Raw genomic sequence first — 17,114 nt, 5'->3', positions numbered from 1 at the left:
ATCTGACCTACTAATTTCGTCTCTTATGCTTCCAGTCCCACAGCTCAATTATTTCCGCTACAACCCACTAGTCACTCACTCAGTATTCGGCCGACGGGCGGATGAAGAGGCGGACTTGTAGCGGACACCGTCTAAGAACGTCTATAACCGATTGAGTAAGTTGAGCTGAAACGCCACAATAGGGGAATCCTTGATCCTGGCGTATCGGACAAGGTTCCTGGTCTGTATGTACGGGATTGCGCTTAAATTTGCCATAAAGTACGAAAGATCTTCACAAATTGTTCTGGAAACGTGAAAGTCGGTGATATCCCGTCCGATGCTTACTTGTTTGCCGACAGAGCCATTGACAATGAGGAAACAATTTGTCACGCCGAAGTGTATCTCGCGGTGAGTGTCTTTGTACTACTTATAGTCTTGGTAAACTATTCCAGAATAGGAGGGGACGGGTATGAGTCGAAATGATTAATGTCTGAACAACGATGGAAAAAAGCAAAACTTTTGAATCAAAGCTTCGGACTTAGGGACTTAGGGAATCGCGAAGTTCAGCCGTTCAGGCCTGTTTAACATTGAACGTTTCCACTTTCCTTGCTCCACTACGTGAGATTGCGTGGTAAAAGATGTATGTATGTATGTATGTATGTACATGTATGTAGATGATAACCGTCCATTGGGCTTCCAACGTGGGATCGACACTCTATCTAGAAACTACGATAGATGTGATGTGACTTTGCGAGAACAAAGCAAACTTGATTGTATCTTTTGTTAGTAACAACTAAACTCTGCTCATGGGTTCTTCACGAGGTAGTTACAGTATCGTGTCTCGGATATAAACGAAATCTCCCTTTATGCCTATCTCCTTTAGGTAAAGATGTCATCTTGTACTCTATTTCTCCTACCAATCAGACTTGTACTTTCTTCGGCCTCCAAGAAGAAAACTTGTCCGAGATGAGTCAACCGCTGAAAAAGTGCTCCACTTACATGACTTGACATGCTCAAACGGTCTAAACAACATGGATCTTCCGCTGAAGCAATTCACAACTTGTGGAGAACGAGGACCCCCCCCCTACATGCGGACGTTTTTGTATTTTTGATTGGTAATGCCGTATGAACGACGGACCAAAGATCCCAAGGGGGGTACAAGAAACATGAAGTCTAAAGAGGCGGTCTAAACAGTTGCCAAGTGACTCAACTATTTCGTCTTCACGATACCCTGCTAGTCCTAAACCTTAGGGTACAAAAATAAGTAGTCTAAGAACTATAGTCTAAGGACCATAAACTGACCTACTAATTTCGTCTCTTATGCTTCTGGGGTCAATTTTTCTGATACCTGGCCCAGGGATCAAGAACCATCACTAAAAGATTCTCCATAATAATCTTTTTTTACTGGAGCTGTTTTTTTGCCTTTGCGACTTGACTTATAGGTCGGCATGTCGGCTCCTTTTAAGCCTGCGCCCTTCCCTACCTTTTCTTGTTGTTGTTGTTCATCAGCACGCCTCAAATAAAGACAGGCTGCTTTCTATACTATACATATTAATATCATTTCTTCACTCCTTTTTAGTATATTTTTAATCATCTCTCTACTTCCAATTGAGTCCAATTCGATACTCCATCTTTTACGCGGCGGGTGACTTTGGGCTCCCATCACAGTCTCATATTGAGCACTGTTACAGAAGAAATCATATTCGGCCAGTTGTCGCAAACAATTTCCTCTACTCAAAATGGCTGAAAGAGACCTCGGAAAGGCCGAGGAGGCCATCGCCGCCAACCATCATACTGATCAGGCCGACCCTGCCTACCGCAACTCCATCGAGACCGACTCTACCCGTGCTGAAGGCCGACATGACAAGACACAGAACGTTGGTGTCTCCATTGAACAGGCTGAAACCGACTTTGCAGAGCTTCAGCGTGAGTTTACTGGTGTCTCTCGCGCCAGCCGCAGAAAGAGCAGAGCTAGCAACGCAGACCCTGAGAAGAATGCTGCTGCTGAGGATGAGGCCGAGGTCGAGTCCCTCTTTGATCTAGAGGCGGCTCTTCGTGGAGGTCTCGATCGCGAGAAGGAGGCTGGAATCAAATCAAAGCACATTGGTGTTTACTGGGATGATTTGACTGTCAAGGGCTTCAGCGGCATGTCAAATTTTGTGCCTACCTTTCCTGACGCCTTCGTCGGCTTCTTCGATGTCATTACGCCCGTCGTAAACATGCTCGGTCTCGGTCCCAAGCCTCCCCAGGTTGCACTCCTCGACAAGTTCCGCGGTGTGTGCAAGCCCGGTGAGATGATTCTCGTTCTGGGCAAGCCCGGCTCCGGATGTACGACTTTCCTCAAGGCCATTGCCAATCAGCGTTATGGATATACTGCCGTCGAGGGCGAAGTCCTTTACGGACCCTGGCAGAATACCGACTTCGACCAGTACCGCGGAGAGGCAGTCTACAACGCCGAAGACGACATCCACCATCCTACTCTTACAGTAGAACAGACCCTCGGTTTCGCAATTGACACCAAGATGCCCAAGAAACGACCAGGCAATATGTCCAAGGAAGAATTCAAGGAGAGCATCATCACCATGCTTCTCAAGATGTTCAACATCGAACACACCAGACACACTATTGTTGGAGACCATTTCGTTCGCGGAGTCTCAGGCGGAGAGAGGAAGCGAGTCAGCATTGCAGAGGGTATGATTACCAACGCTGCGGTACTCTCCTGGGATAACAGCACTCGCGGCCTCGATGCCAGTACTGCGCTAGATTTCGCCAAGTCCCTACGAATTCAGACCAACCTGTACAAAACAACTACCTTTGTCTCTTTGTACCAGGCTTCCGAGAACATTTACAACCTTTTCGACAAGGTTTTGGTCATCGACGGTGGTAAACAGGTCTACTTCGGCCCTGCCTCTACCGCCCGCACCTACTTTGAAAGTCTCGGCTTTGCTCCTCGACCTCGTCAAACTAGCGCCGATTACCTGACTGGTTGTACTGACGAATGGGAACGAGAGTACGCCCCTGGTCGATCTCAGGTTAACGCTCCCCACGACCCCGAGACCCTGGCCGAGGCCTTCAGGAAGTCCGATGCATTCAAGTCTCTAGATGCCGAGATGGCTGAGTACAAGGCTTCTCTCACACAGGAGACCGATACGCATAACGACTTCCAGATGGCTGTCAAGGAGAGCAAGCGTGGCACTTCCAAGCGATCCATCTACCAAGTCGGTTTCCATCTTCAAGTCTGGGCCCTCATGAAGCGCCAGTTCACTCTCAAGCTGCAGGATCGTTTCAACCTATTCTTTGGTTGGTTCCGCAGTATCGTCATCGCCATCGTCCTCGGAACCCTATATCTCGATCTCGGCAAGAACTCAGCCAGTGCCTTTTCCAAGGGTGGTCTTCTCTTCATCGCCCTACTCTTCAACGCTTTCCAAGCCTTCTCCGAGCTGGCGGGTACTATGACAGGACGAGCTATTGTCAATAAGCACAAGGCCTATGCCTTCCATAGACCCTCTGCTCTTTGGATTGCGCAGATCTTTGTCGATCAGGTCTTTGCTGCTAGTCAGATTCTGCTCTTCTGCATCATCGTTTACTTTATGACGAATCTTGTACGCGACGCTGGGGCGTTCTTTACCTTCTTTTTGATGATCCTTTCTGGAAATATTGGAATGACCCTTTTCTTCCGTATCATCGGTTGTGTTTCGCCTGATTTCGACTATGCCATCAAGTTTGCAGTTATTGTCATCACTCTCTTCGTTGTCACATCAGGATACATCATCCAATACGCACAAGAGCAAGTCTGGCTGCGATGGATCTTCTGGATCAATATCTTGGGTCTCAGCTTCAGTTCCATGATGATGAACGAGTTCCAGAGAATCGACATGGAGTGCACAGCCGATAGCTTGATCCCTTCCGGTCCCGGGTACACCGACATTGACTACCAGGTCTGTACCCTTGCCGGATCCAAGGCCGGAACCACACTCGTCTCCGGTAGTGACTACGTTGCTCAGGGCTTCTCTTATTACCCCGGCGATCTTTGGCGAAACTGGGGCATTGTCCTGGCTCTTATCATCTTCTTCCTCATTCTCAACGTTGCTCTCGGTGAACTCGTCAACTTTGGCATGGGTGGAAACGCAGCTACCATCTTCTCCAAGCCTAACAAGGAGCGTAAGGCTTTGAACGAGAAGCTTATTGCCAAGCGTGATGCTCGACGCAAGGACAAGTCCAACGAAGAAGGATCTGAGATTTCTATCAAGTCTGAGAGTGTCCTTACCTGGGAGAACCTCAACTACGATGTCCCCGTTCCAGGTGGTACTCGTCGTCTTCTCAACAATGTCTTTGGTTATGTTCGTCCTGGTGAGCTCACTGCTCTTATGGGTGCCTCGGGTGCTGGAAAGACCACTCTTCTCGACGTCCTCGCCGCCCGTAAGAACATTGGAGTCATTCATGGAGATATCCTAGTGGATGCCATCGCACCTGGCAAGGAATTCCAACGTTCTACTTCATACGCTGAACAGCTCGATGTTCATGAGCCTACACAGACTGTCCGAGAGGCTTTCCGATTCTCCGCTGAACTCCGCCAACCTTACCACGTACCCATGGAAGAGCGCTACGCCTACGTCGAGGAGATTATCTCTCTTCTTGAGATGGAGTCCATCGCCGATGCCATCATTGGAACCCCTGAATTCGGCCTCACTGTCGAACAGCGCAAGCGTGTCACCATTGGCGTCGAGCTGGCTGCCAAGCCCGAACTGATGCTTTTCCTTGATGAACCTACATCGGGTCTTGACAGCCAGAGTGCCTTCAATATCGTCCGTTTCCTCAAGAAGCTCGCTGCCTCGGGTCAGGCTATTCTGTGCACAATCCATCAGCCCAACGCCGCCCTCTTTGAGAACTTTGACCGTCTTCTTCTCCTCCAGCGTGGAGGCCGTACCGTCTACTTCGGAGATATTGGCTCAGATGCTCATATTTTACGAAGCTACCTTGAGTCCCACGGTGCTGTTGCCAAGCCTACTGATAACATTGCCGAGTTCATGCTTGAGGCTATTGGTGCTGGAAGTGCTCCTCGCGTTGGAAACCGTGACTGGGCTGATATCTGGGAAGACAGCGCTGAGCTTGCTCAAGTCAAGGAGACCATCATCCGTCTCAAGCGCGAGCGTCAGGAAGCTGTTGGTGGTTCCAATGCCAAGAACGCTGATATGGAGAAAGAATACGCTTCACCCTTTGCTCACCAGCTGAAGGTCGTCTCTACTCGCATGTTCCGGTCGTTCTGGAGAATGCCCAACTACCTGTTCACCCGTATCTTTGCCCACGTCGCAGTCGCTCTCATCACTGGTCTTATGTACCTCAACCTGGACGACTCCCGATCTTCCCTACAGAACCGTGTTTTCATCATCTTCCAGGTTACCGTTCTTCCTGCTTTGATCATTACTCAGGTCGAGGTTCTCTTCCACATCAAGCGAGCTATGTTCTTCAGAGAGCAGTCCTCAAAGATGTACTCGCCCTTTGTGTTTACCTCGAGCATTGTCCTGGCTGAGATGCCATACTCGATCATCTGTGCCGTGGCTTTCTACCTGCCTTTGTATTTCATGCCTGGCTTCCAGACTGACCCTTCCCGCGCTGGTTACCAGTTTCTCATGGTTCTCATCACTGAGATCTTTGCTGTCACTCTTGGACAAGGTCTTGCTTCTATCACACCTTCGCCTTTTATCTCGAGTCAGTTCGACCCACTCATAATTATTGTCTTCGCCTTGTTCTGTGGTGTCACGATCCCTCCTCCTCAAATGCCCGGTTTCTGGAGGGCATGGCTTTATGAATTAGATCCCTTCACGAGGCTTATAGGAGGCATGGTAACAACTGCTCTTCATGGAGTTGAAGTGGTTTGCAAGCAGGGCGAGTTGAACGCCTTCAGTGCGCCTCCTAACATGACTTGTGGCGAGTACATGGAGCCCTTCTTCGAGAATGGTGGGGCCGGTTACCTTGTGAGTAACAGCACTCAAGACTGTGAGTACTGTGCCTACAAGATTGGAGATGAGTTCTACAGTACTTTCAATCTCTCTTTTGATAACCGTTGGAGAGATTTGGGTATCTATGCTTGCTTTATTGTGAGCAACTTGATCATTCTTGTTACGGCGAGTCGATTCCTCAACTTCAACCGTCGTTAAAAAATGAAACGAATAAAATGGATAATAGATGGATGGAAATACGTGATACGGCTTGAATATAGACATAGATTTACATTAATTAATTGATCTTGGAATTGATATTTCTGTCTCGCAGCGTGGTGAACTACTGTTATCAATAAATGCGGAGTCGTGATTGGTGGAGCTTCCTGGCCCTTAGGGGATGGCCGCTATAAATATGAGAGACGAAATTAGTAGGTCACTTTATGCTACTTAGACCAGGCTTTTTAGGCTATTTATTTTTGTACCCTAAAGTCTACTCTTCTACCCACTAGCCCGCCTACCAGAGAGCAGCAGTCTGTCGATTCTATCACGACTTGATAATAAAGCCAATAAACCACTGAACATGAGATGGCGATACCGGATGCAATACCAACCGTTTAAAACGGTATTTATCCAAGTGAATGACTCTTATTCTACGATCACGCCTTCGCACCCACTTCTCATGCTGCTAGAAACTCAACACCCTCATTCGTTACCTGCTAAACAACACCCCCGAAAACACCACAAGCAATGGACTCGGACACAGATAAACTACGCAATATCCTGCAGTCCAAGACCTGGTTCGGCTTCGACCTAGACGACACACTCCATGAATTCCGGAAGGCAAGTCGTGCAGCAACAACACACTGCCTCACCCAAATCGCCAACAAGAACCAACCAACACTTGAAGATCTCCAAGAAAGATACTCCATCATCCTCAGACAAGGTACCGCCGATGCCTTCACCGACGGAAAGACTTCCCACGATTATCGTCGAGCCCGCTTTACTGCCACGTTGGGTCATTTCGGATTGGACCACGATTGCTGCTGCATTGACGAATTACTACACGATTACGAACGTGTTCTCGTCGCAAACCTCACCCTCAAACCAGGAGCCATCTCGCTTCTCCAAGCGATCAAAAGATCTGATCGCAAGATTGTCGTCATCACTGAAGGCCCACAAGATGCTCAAGAGCGAGCAGTTCGAGATTTGGGTATCCAACAGTACATTGACTTTCTCGCCACCACAAACTTCTTTGGTGTATCCAAAATCTCGGGACTTTTTGCAAAAGTCCTACATCATGTTGCGATTCAGCCGCACGAGATGGTATACATCGGCGATTCACAACAGCGTGATGTAGAACCCGCGACGAAAGAGGGCATATATGCGATTCACCTAGACGAGGACCAAACGGAGCCTCTTGTGCTGCAACGTCGGAGTGTAAACTCATTGGACGTTGTAGCTCGGCTGATCTAGATCTAGTCGTGTGCTCGTGACCCTGATCTAGCGTTACAAGGCTGAGGAACAACTAAAACCATCAGATCTGGAGAAGTTTTAGTTACGTGTAGGTAACTCAAATGACACACAAGACCCCGTTCAACGTGTCAAGGTATCACAGGCAAGACTGGATGAATAGATTTCGTGTATTGCGGCTAGCAAACAAATCAGACGAGTGCAACGTTTGTGACACTTGTGTATTTCAGCTCTTGGTAGTACGGGGAGATTAATTAATAAAAGAGACATGATAATTAATAAGTGTCATGTTTGTATCCGTATCGCTATAATTAATAACTTCTCACTCAGCCTTGTATGTATGCACTGCTGACGCTGTGCACCTTGTTATCTGACCTGACAGCGGTTCTAAATTAATCAAGCTGCATCCTGCGCTGAGCCTCCTCGCAGCTTGGGTATGAATCCAGCAGTGAGGGTTACACGGCTGTCATCCGTTACAATTTGAGTAACTATAATCAATTCCCGGGTGTGTGATGATGACGGCTGGATGCATTGTGTCAAACTGGATGTACATATGTTTCCAACCTCGTCCCCATTCATTCATTACATATGACGGGCGTCGCCGTGAGTTAAACGCCTCACGGGCCGGTGACAAGATAAATCCTGTCACATTTGACCAAAACCGGAAAAAGACAGACAGAAGAAGTGGGTGTCAAGGTTCGGTCCGGGATAATTGCAAAGGATTGAGTGAGGGTGGTGGTACTGTACAACTGTAAGCAAATCCAGGGATAATACCTGATAGAGTACTAATGTATAAACTCAGGTGCAAAGGAAAAGGAAACCCAGAAATAATACTACCCTAATCGCTACTGCTAGCTATGATATGATATCACATGAACTGCGAGATGCAGCATATCAATCTGACCCCCTCCAACTGTACACGTGGGAGTAAGAAAGAGAAAAGAAGAACCATGAATGAATGACACTTTTACCGATTGGCCTTGTAGCCGCTTTCGCTGCAGCCACACCTCCATCCATCACCCTGGATGAACTACAGCACCATGAAGCAACTACCTACCTAGTTACAGCACCCTAGAACCACCAACTTAGTACCTACGCAAGCCACTATCACAGTATGCAGTCGTATTTTACCTTTTAAACGAGTCGAAGTGGCATAACGCTTTAGTGGCTCTTTAATCGGCAAACCTACACGAGTAATCCGTTACGTTTCACATTATTCGTTTTCATTCCAAGCCCCATCCATGTCCATTCGCCGTTTCTCACATTCCTCCTCATAATCAGAATCCCAGTAAAATACATGAGTCGTGTGAGTTCCAAGCCTCAAAACCTGAAACAACATGGCTTATCACAATTCAATTCTCTGAATTACATCACTTCCCCCCTCAGAAACAAAAACCATTTTGAGGGGGAAAAAACAGGCTTGACCAGGGCCAGCTTGTTCATGACATGACCTCACTATAACTCTAATCCATGCTTGTACATGAAAGTAATGTGCCTCAAAAACAAACACAACCCCAAGCCATTTAGTTACCCCTCTCGCGGGGTTTTAGTTAAAACAGGAACAAGTTACGAATATCATCAGGTACTTTGGTCATCACGAGACATGGTCATTCAATTCAATACATCACCGAATCAAATACAGACATCACTCAAGAAACAGATAGTGTAAATAAGTTTGCGATTTTTTTGCCTAATTAAAATAAAGCCCGATCAAAATAATATCCAACTTGAAAGTGGTATAATCAATAGCCCAGCCATATCCTTGGCTCCCCAACTCCTTTCCTCTCATACCCATCTAAATAAAAGTGCATGAGGGGCGTTGCTTCCAAAAATCCATCAATGAGGAACGTTAAAGACGTTAGATCCTCCAAATTACCGTGTAGTAAAACTGTCCGTTCTAAGTGCGAATCACTTTTGTTATCCTAACGCGCTGATCCCAATCAAAAAGAGCAAAAAAAGAAGACAAAGAAAAGATAAAGTGTCAAAAAGATATCCAAGCTCCGAAACAAAAATTCCACAACGATAAAATAATCGCCGTGTCCTGTCGATCCCTCTCCTCGTTCGTTGCTATCTTTCTTCTCGCCGTATAGCTTTGGCTCGCTTGCTCGCCTCATTCCAAATGGAAATAAACAATGGGTATCTCGAATTGGAAGAAAAAGAAATCCCCTTGATATCGATCCACTCCCCTCTGTGCGCGCTCGCGTGTTGCATTGCTGGTGGTACAGGTCGCCCCTTGATTCTTGGTGTCTTTGATAATAATTGCCAAGTCAATAAAAAGAAATCGCTTCCCTGGGGCGAGATGGACATAGTCGTGAAAAAAGAAAATAAGAAATCCAAGTGGTGAGGGTATCCATGGGATTCCAGCGAAAGTGGTAGTATACAACGGGTATAGTATGGTCCAGTCCGGCGAGCTTTGGTAATTGTTACTGGCCGGTATCATAGGAATCCATGGGTATAGGTAGTGGTCAGGTAAAAAGCAGAAACATGTTCATCATGGTCCTGGATCCTGGGTATAGTGTGGTCCGATTATTTGGTAGGGTTCCTGAGAATTTCCTCACAGTTGGCGTCAAAGCGAAGGTTGAAGAGCCTCACGTTTTGCATAAACTTTTCCGTCTTGTCGAGTTCACGGTCACGACCAAAGAGGGTCTCGACAAACTCAACACCGGCATTCTTGCCGAGGCCAGCTTGCTTGCGCTTAGCAGCCTTGAGCATGGGAGCTTCACAGGCCTTGAGGAGAGAACGGAGCTTCTCAGTGAGACGCTCACCGGCCTCGATGAATTCCTCAACGAGGTCACGGTTGTCGGGTACGCGGACGCGGCCGACAGTCTCTTCAGCTCTCTTCACCTTACCGGCGAGCTGGATAAGAAGAAGCCACATCTCGCCGGCCATGTCAGAGATGGGAGTGGCAGGACCTTGGTGGTAGACGGTCCAGTCATAGATCCACTTGCCCAAACTGTTGGCGTCAAAGACACTACCGAGGAGTAGGATAGGTTCCTCGGCAGGGTCCCAGTTCTTGAGTGAGTATCCGGTGGGGATGCGGTGCTTGCGAGCATCGGCTTCGGTGGCCTTGGGAGTGGAGGGGGTGGAGACCGGCTTGGTGGTGGTGCTGCGGTGGGACGAGCTTCCGGGGCGGACGGTCTGAGGACGGGAGGGAGGGACGACGGTGGAGGAGCGACGGTTGTGGCCGAAGCTTGTAGGAGGTCGAGATTGAGGCGACTGGAATACGGAAGCGGCCTCTCGTGTGTAGACTTCATCGTAGCCGACTGTGGTAGCACCCTGCAGGTAGTCGTCGTAATTAGTGTACCGTCCTCGGTCATCATCAAAGTCTCGAGGTAGGAAAGCGGATCTGCGGTGATGATGGTTCTTGGAGCGGGACTGTGCGGGAAGCACATAGGTATGTCCCAGCGCCTCGATGATCTCGTCCTCGTCGGATTCTCCATAAGGAGTGGAAGCCCGGACATAGGTAAAAGAGAATCGGCGGTCGCGCTTGGAGCGCGGAGATGACTCGGAAGGCCTGCGCGACGAAGAAGTTTTGGGACTCACATCTGCCGTGCTATATTGCCCGTTGCTGTTGTAGCGAGGCGAGTCCTTTGGAGGACGAGGGCTGAAATCGCTAGCCTGAGAGTAGCTGTTGAACCGTGAATGGGCCACTCGCGTCGCTGGCCGCCTGGGAGTTGAGTCTGCCCAGGTTGGCCTCGGTGAAGGGGTAGGTGTTGCGGACGACATCCTCGAGTAGCTGTCGTAGTCGTGGATCGGGGTCGATCCAGGAGTTCGTGGAGAGTGGTAACTCATGATATTGTGAAAAGATGTCCAGCTGACATCCACTGTTTCCAGGCTTTCAAACAACTGCTCTCCTCCCGAGCACCCGCAGTTGTTGGGTTTTTGTTTCGCTCACGGATTCGTCGGTTGGTTGTTCGAGTTTTGTTTTTGTGGTATAATTTTTCTAATGAGTAAGTTGAGATGGCTGTCAGAAATGTCAAGACTGCATGCAAGCAGATTCAACAATCAAGATGCGCCGGGGAAGAGACGCCCAAGGAAAGGTGATGGTATAAGCCCGTCACCTCGGTATGTAGTCGGAAGAAAAGAGGTTAGAAGATTCTTTTTCGACGGCGAACATGACCAATGGGTATTATATCTCTCCTCAACTTGGAGGAATAGGCACCAGATCCGTTGGAACCCGGTAGTAGTGATGAGAAGAAGCTGGAGAGATCCAGCTGTGATTAGAGATAAAAATGAGCGATGACGTCGATGAACGACGTGCTGATAAAGCGTTGATGAACTCTTTTGGGGGGACTTTGTGATTGGCAATCGCCAAGATACGTGTAAAAGAGAGGAAAGGAGGGTTGAGTGGGTGGTGGGCTAGATATATACTGATGTCGGGCCCAGCGAGAGATTTGTGTGCGTCTTTCCAGTGGACACCGCACGCACGGTCGACTCCCAAACCTGCCTGCCTTTAGCGGGTGATGACAGGGGAGGACGCTAGTGGGAGGAGGGGCGCAACCGGGGTTGAGTAAGAAAAGACAAGGGGGGGTACACTAGGTTTAGGGGCAGGGGGTGAGAGCCCAGAGGCCGCAGGCTCGTGAGGGTGTGAAAGAGTCACTCAGTGAGAGACAGGGGAGCCTGGCTTATGCAGGCTTTGCAATTGCACTTTGTACTCTTTTCTCCCTTTTGTCGTTTTTCTTGCAGTGGCTGATGTAGTACAGACTGTGCGATGCGTGCAGACTGCGATGCAGCGCTGCGGTTCACTGAGTAGTGATTTATTTAGAGTATGATGGGTTAATTAATTTGCGAGTCTTTTTCGAGATTGTATGAGATGGATGCTCCTGGTCGCTCCTGGAACCAACTGGAATATGACTCAGAGAGGCGGGCAGTGTTATTGTATTGCTGGTGCAGGCAGATGCAGCTTGTAAAGTATTGATAATCAGGATCAGGGTGTAAGAGCAGTCAAAATTCCGGACTGTGCGTTGGTGGCTCAATTTCTCTCCAACCAGCAAAGTCAACGTGCGGCGCACTGGCCTCAGATTCGTTTGGCGAAATGAGCCAAAACGGTGACGCAGTCTGTACCGACACCGCTGTAAAGTGTAGTGCAGTGCAGTTGCAGGTAGTTGCAGGCAGTTGCAGGCAGTTGCAGGCAATGCGGCGCGGGCGCTGCGTGCGGGCCAAGTTTTTATTTTATTTTTTCTGTCGCAAATCCATGCAGACAGTAGGTAGTGGTTTGATAAACGCCCTACCGCTGCCACAGGAGACAGAAACCTAATTCCTCTCTTTGACTCTTGTTGGGTACTGGTATTTCAGGTCTGATCAATTATGAATCAAACTCGAGTACTCACGCGCAATTATGACTCAACCTTTCGTCACTCGTCAGCTTTCATATCAAGAGGCAAACCGTGATAAAAGGGGCAATAAGAAATAACCACAACCATAGGTTAGGCTCGATATAAAAGAGGCAACCTTTTTCATGTGAAAAGGAGAATGAAAAAAAAAATAGCATGAAAAATAGGACAAGGTGTTTTGATTTGCTTTTCCATCCAATTCAGCTCACAATGTCCATGGGTGTGTGCATAGTGGCGCACTGCTTCTTTGTCTCTCAACAACAAGACAGGCGACACCAGGGATAGTGCGCACACACACACAACGCACACAATTCAAACTTCCCCTTTCTTGTGAGCCTCTTTTCTTTTCTTTTTTGGTATTTCTCCTTGCTCTCTTGTAACACGGGAGCCAGTCACTATATGCAAGGAGAAGAGTGTTGCCAGGATGAGGAGAGAAAATTCTGCAAACTGAGCTGATCCATCAAAAAGAAGCAAAGCCACAAAACAAAACTTTTTCGACGAGACATGAAAAAAACCACTTACCACATACAGGACAGGGTTTTCGTAATAAAGGCGGTGTTTGATTGCTGCTGTGAGAATGTTGCTTCTTGGACTCAATGTCTTGCCCAAATCGCACACCTCTTGCCATTCCCCCTGTTCCAAAAATTCGATTGCAGGACTCGCCAGGTCTTCCAAAAAGAGATAAACTCCACTCAGAATGCCAGTTGAATTTACCGGCGGGCAGTAAGCGAGATTGACGGCCTGGATCCAAAATCCAAAAAATCCCAACGTCTTGCGTACCCGGATGCCCGCAATTCTGTTCCGGTGAAAATTTTTCCTTCTCCTCGAGCTTCTAGGCGCGCTGGCGGCAACGGACCAACAAGGGTCAGCTCGGTGTGATTCAAAAGGCCAGGGCGCTCAGTAGACCGTTACACCCCCTGGGCGGGCACCTTTTCTGATGTATGATATTAGATTAGATTAGTGTAGCGTAGAGTAGTTAAGATACGGGAATACGAAGCTGACGCAACCGAGCGGCCAAACGAACGGAAGGATTCCAAAAAATGTTATGATGGCCTTGTTGGGGCACCGTTTGCCGGGAACCCATGCAAACACTATCAGTCAAGAGCACAAGTGCGACGCGAGGCTGGCAAAGGCTACCGGTAGGCTACCACCTGGAGTCGTTGCCCTGAGTGTCAGCCGAGTCAGGACTGTTGTTGTATGGCTGGACCTTGTCTTGCGAGTGAGTAATCCACTGGTTGCCGGGGATTTAAAAGTGTTGATAAATGTCAACAAGGCTGGAGCCTGGAATGGTTGATCGCGAATCAAGGTCAAGCAAGACAAGTAATAGAGTTGCGAGCCTTGCAAGAAGCCTTGGTAAGTTGAATCTGGTGATGGGTTTCCTGGTCTTGAATTATACGGAGTGACACCGTTAGGTAACAGTAATTCTCGTACAAAGTAACTGTCACGGTGGCGGAGAGATGAATGATAAACTCCGCAAGTAAGAGCTGTGCCGCCCGCAGTAATTAATAATTACTGTAGTCGTAGGAGTTGTCGGGACGAGATTGATGTAAAAATCAGGAAAGACCTTGACGTTTTATCAATCAGCCTGAGGCTCTTCACACCATCAATTAAACCATCACACGGTCATTATTGCTGACGTTCAAGTGTCATGACGATGTCATTGGATGGTGCAAGTTCGCATACATCAGCAGCAGGAGCGATGGTGTCGTGCATCTTGGGTATCCCACCTTGCACCTTCCCCGATTCCCCAAGTGCTCTCTCATGCATATCCTTTCCCTTGTGACGGGTGCTTTCATCCACTGCCAGGCGAGAATATTACTGCAACTTCTCCGCATCACATCACGCCGCACAATAAACGCCGTGAATTCGGTTACTGCCAATCGGCAAACGCTGTCGTTAATTCGAGGGTGCACATCAGAGTAAAATGCATGTGATGAGTCCCCCCAGGCTTACGAATACGGGTCGAAGCGGAGGATGTTTGTGTTCTTGTCAAGTTTCCTCTTTCAGAAATGATGGAGTTTTGCAACCCTGCCGGTTACATTATTGATTCCAGAGTCCTAGATTATCACTTGCGCATGGCCGACGAAGCGAAAGAACGTGCTTGAGAAGGCGGGAGAACATGCCCTTGCATGGCAAGCATCTCAAAAGACACCCTTACATCAGCTCGCCAAAACCACGTTAAACAATCATTTGTTGCATCAACAGACGCGATGCCATGCCACGCGACTGACTTGACCGATGAACCAGTGGATCGGCCGGCTTTCGACAGCTTCTCCGCACGGAACGGCGGGGGCCAAACAAAGATGGATATGGAGACTGACATGACAGATCGTGCATTCGGTTCGTAGTGACTGGATGGTTGAAGCGCGGAAGCGGAGACGACAGATGTCAAACCCTGCAATGGAGAATCCTCTCGCGAATAGGGTCGTTTCCAGTCCTCATCGGCCTGCAACCGCAACGACACTAAACTAAAGGTGATGTAAACACACTCGCCGACGTCCTTCTTCCCAGAGACGGACAAGCGTCCCTGTGAGCCGCAGTTTGTTCCATTCTTCCATTTCAATCACAGCCCTCGTCAAATTCCAATTCCGCATCTTTCTTCAGTCGAGGCTATTTGTCTCGAGGCATCGCGCGCTAACTATTTTTTAGATATGACAGACGCTCGGTCGCGCCGCCCTTTAAGTGACTGCATTGTTAATGGCAAATTGCCCCTTCATGTCAGTCATATCCGCCCTTGACGGCCTCCCATTTTCAGATCCTGTTCCGAAATGTGGCGACGAACAAGGGAGCCGTGCTGCTTCTAGTACTCGTCTTTCATCGACTTGATTGATGGGCCGAGGCCTCGCTCCCTGCTTGCCTGGCCTTTGCTCTTTGTTGCCCGATCTGCCGTGCTGATTGGGCGCAAGACCGCGAACCATCGGCCATGGGAATTGAAGTTTGTGTCTCACAGACTCACAGACTCACAGTCCATCATGGGCATTCTGATTGCTCACAACGTCTCAGACCTGCAGGCACTTTGTGACCACTCCTTCAAACGTCTTACATATGGATCAAAATCGCAAAACTTTTCTCTCGCCATTTAAATCCCTGCTGTCAAGGGCATACGTTGAATCACGATGACATACATGACCCGAATCGCTTGAAGTGTGTCGAGGGCTATTTCAGTCGGGTTCTCTAGCGATTCCGATTCCAAGACTGGGAAAGACACAATTATCTTGTCCGTCCGAATCCGGACCGATGAAATCAACTTTTGATTGCGAGTGTCAACGCTCTGGCCTCCTTTGCTTTTAACTCCCAGGATCCTAGATGTTTTTATCCGGCTGTCATTTCTACGACACAATGGCTTTCTATGGACGACCGGACCGAAGTTTACCTGTGCCCCGAAGACAGGGGTAGGGGATTTGATCAATCATCCCGGACTTGTCCATGGATAGGGTTTGTAGAGGCTGGTGTTGGGACGGACAAGCAGGGGGTGGATAAGAATTCCTGGAGCCGGAGGATGGAGCTGCAGAGCAGAAACAGTGTCAACCAGCCGGACCTTGTGCTCATTGCCAGGGGGGATACAAAGTTTGGACGGGCGTGGCCAGGAGACCCTGACTTGGGTCCAACATGACCAGGTCCATGCGTCGACGTCCAAACGCGTGCCTGAGTCCCAGAATTCGGTCACTGATTTAGCGGCCCTTGCACTGACGACTTGCCCTAAGGCATCCACAATGACAAAGGCTTCAGCGATCCAGACACGAGAATGGAGTCTTGGGACGGGATGCGGGGAGAAATTCTGTCCTTTCAGAGGCTCAAGAGGCTCCCGAGGTTTGTTCAGTGGGTGCGCGGATGACGGACGACAGCCGGATGGAGTCTGCATCAAACATTACCCAGCTTCAACCCCAGTCGTCTGGTCTCGTTGCTAATATTATCAGGATTTTTTATTTACATGACATTTTGATTGAAAAAAAAGAATTGTGTGCGTCTGTGGGATGGCGCCCACAATGTTAAATATCCAAAAATCGGTCAGTGTGCAGTGTCTTGGAACAAGGATTCCCATCACTGAGACTGAGCACTGGTCCTCGCAATAAGACCAGGACAGCACCACGACAACGCAATGCCAGCACAACCCTAATCAGGGTCGAGAATGCGACAATACAGTGTGCGAGGTTGACGAGACCCGGGCGTTCGGTCTGAGCTTTCCTCACCTTGACCTTGACCTTGGACCTTGGACCTTAGCTGATGGGCCCGAAATTAAGGCCAGAGATAATGAATGGGTCGACGGATTTGATCAATTTACATTCGACACACCCCGCACGCCCCTACGTTGGGCCCGGCCGGTAATGATAAAATCGCGGCCCAACGCTACGATGTAATTATCCTGCTGGGCACCGTGTTTCATACGCTA

The 17,114-nt window shown here is 48.7% G+C and overlaps 4 protein-coding genes across 4 annotated transcripts; 2 read left to right on the top strand and 2 right to left on the bottom strand.

Moving 5' to 3' along the window:
• Window positions 1-1,718: 1,718 nt before the first annotated feature.
• FPOAC1_004374 (uncharacterized protein) lies at window positions 1,719-6,137 on the top strand (the record flags this gene model as incomplete). The annotated part of the gene is made up of 1 exon (XM_044848924.1): window positions 1,719-6,137. The coding sequence occupies one exon, from the start codon at window positions 1,719-1,721 to the stop codon at window positions 6,135-6,137; it is 4,419 nt and encodes a 1,472-aa protein (XP_044707634.1).
• A 531-nt stretch (window positions 6,138-6,668) lies between these two features.
• On the top strand, window positions 6,669-7,476 carry FPOAC1_004373 (uncharacterized protein; the record flags this gene model as incomplete). The annotated part of the gene is made up of 2 exons (XM_044848923.1): window positions 6,669-7,358; window positions 7,426-7,476. The coding sequence occupies 2 exons, from the start codon at window positions 6,669-6,671 to the stop codon at window positions 7,474-7,476; spliced, it is 741 nt and encodes a 246-aa protein (XP_044707633.1).
• A 2,441-nt stretch (window positions 7,477-9,917) lies between these two features.
• FPOAC1_004372 (uncharacterized protein) lies at window positions 9,918-11,183 on the bottom strand (the record flags this gene model as incomplete). The annotated part of the gene is made up of 1 exon (XM_044848922.1): window positions 9,918-11,183. The coding sequence occupies one exon, from the start codon at window positions 11,181-11,183 to the stop codon at window positions 9,918-9,920; it is 1,266 nt and encodes a 421-aa protein (XP_044707632.1).
• A 3,606-nt stretch (window positions 11,184-14,789) lies between these two features.
• On the bottom strand, window positions 14,790-15,704 carry FPOAC1_004371 (uncharacterized protein; the record flags this gene model as incomplete). Its single annotated transcript, XM_044848921.1, has 2 exons — window positions 14,790-15,251; window positions 15,681-15,704. The coding sequence occupies 2 exons, from the start codon at window positions 15,702-15,704 to the stop codon at window positions 14,790-14,792; spliced, it is 486 nt and encodes a 161-aa protein (XP_044707631.1).
• Window positions 15,705-17,114: the final 1,410 nt, after the last annotated feature.

Source organism: Fusarium poae, chromosome 2 (genome assembly GCF_019609905.1).
Source record: "Fusarium poae strain DAOMC 252244 chromosome 2, whole genome shotgun sequence".
Lineage (NCBI taxonomy): Eukaryota > Fungi > Ascomycota > Sordariomycetes > Hypocreales > Nectriaceae > Fusarium > Fusarium poae.
This window is presented reverse-complemented; position numbering and strand designations above follow the sequence as displayed.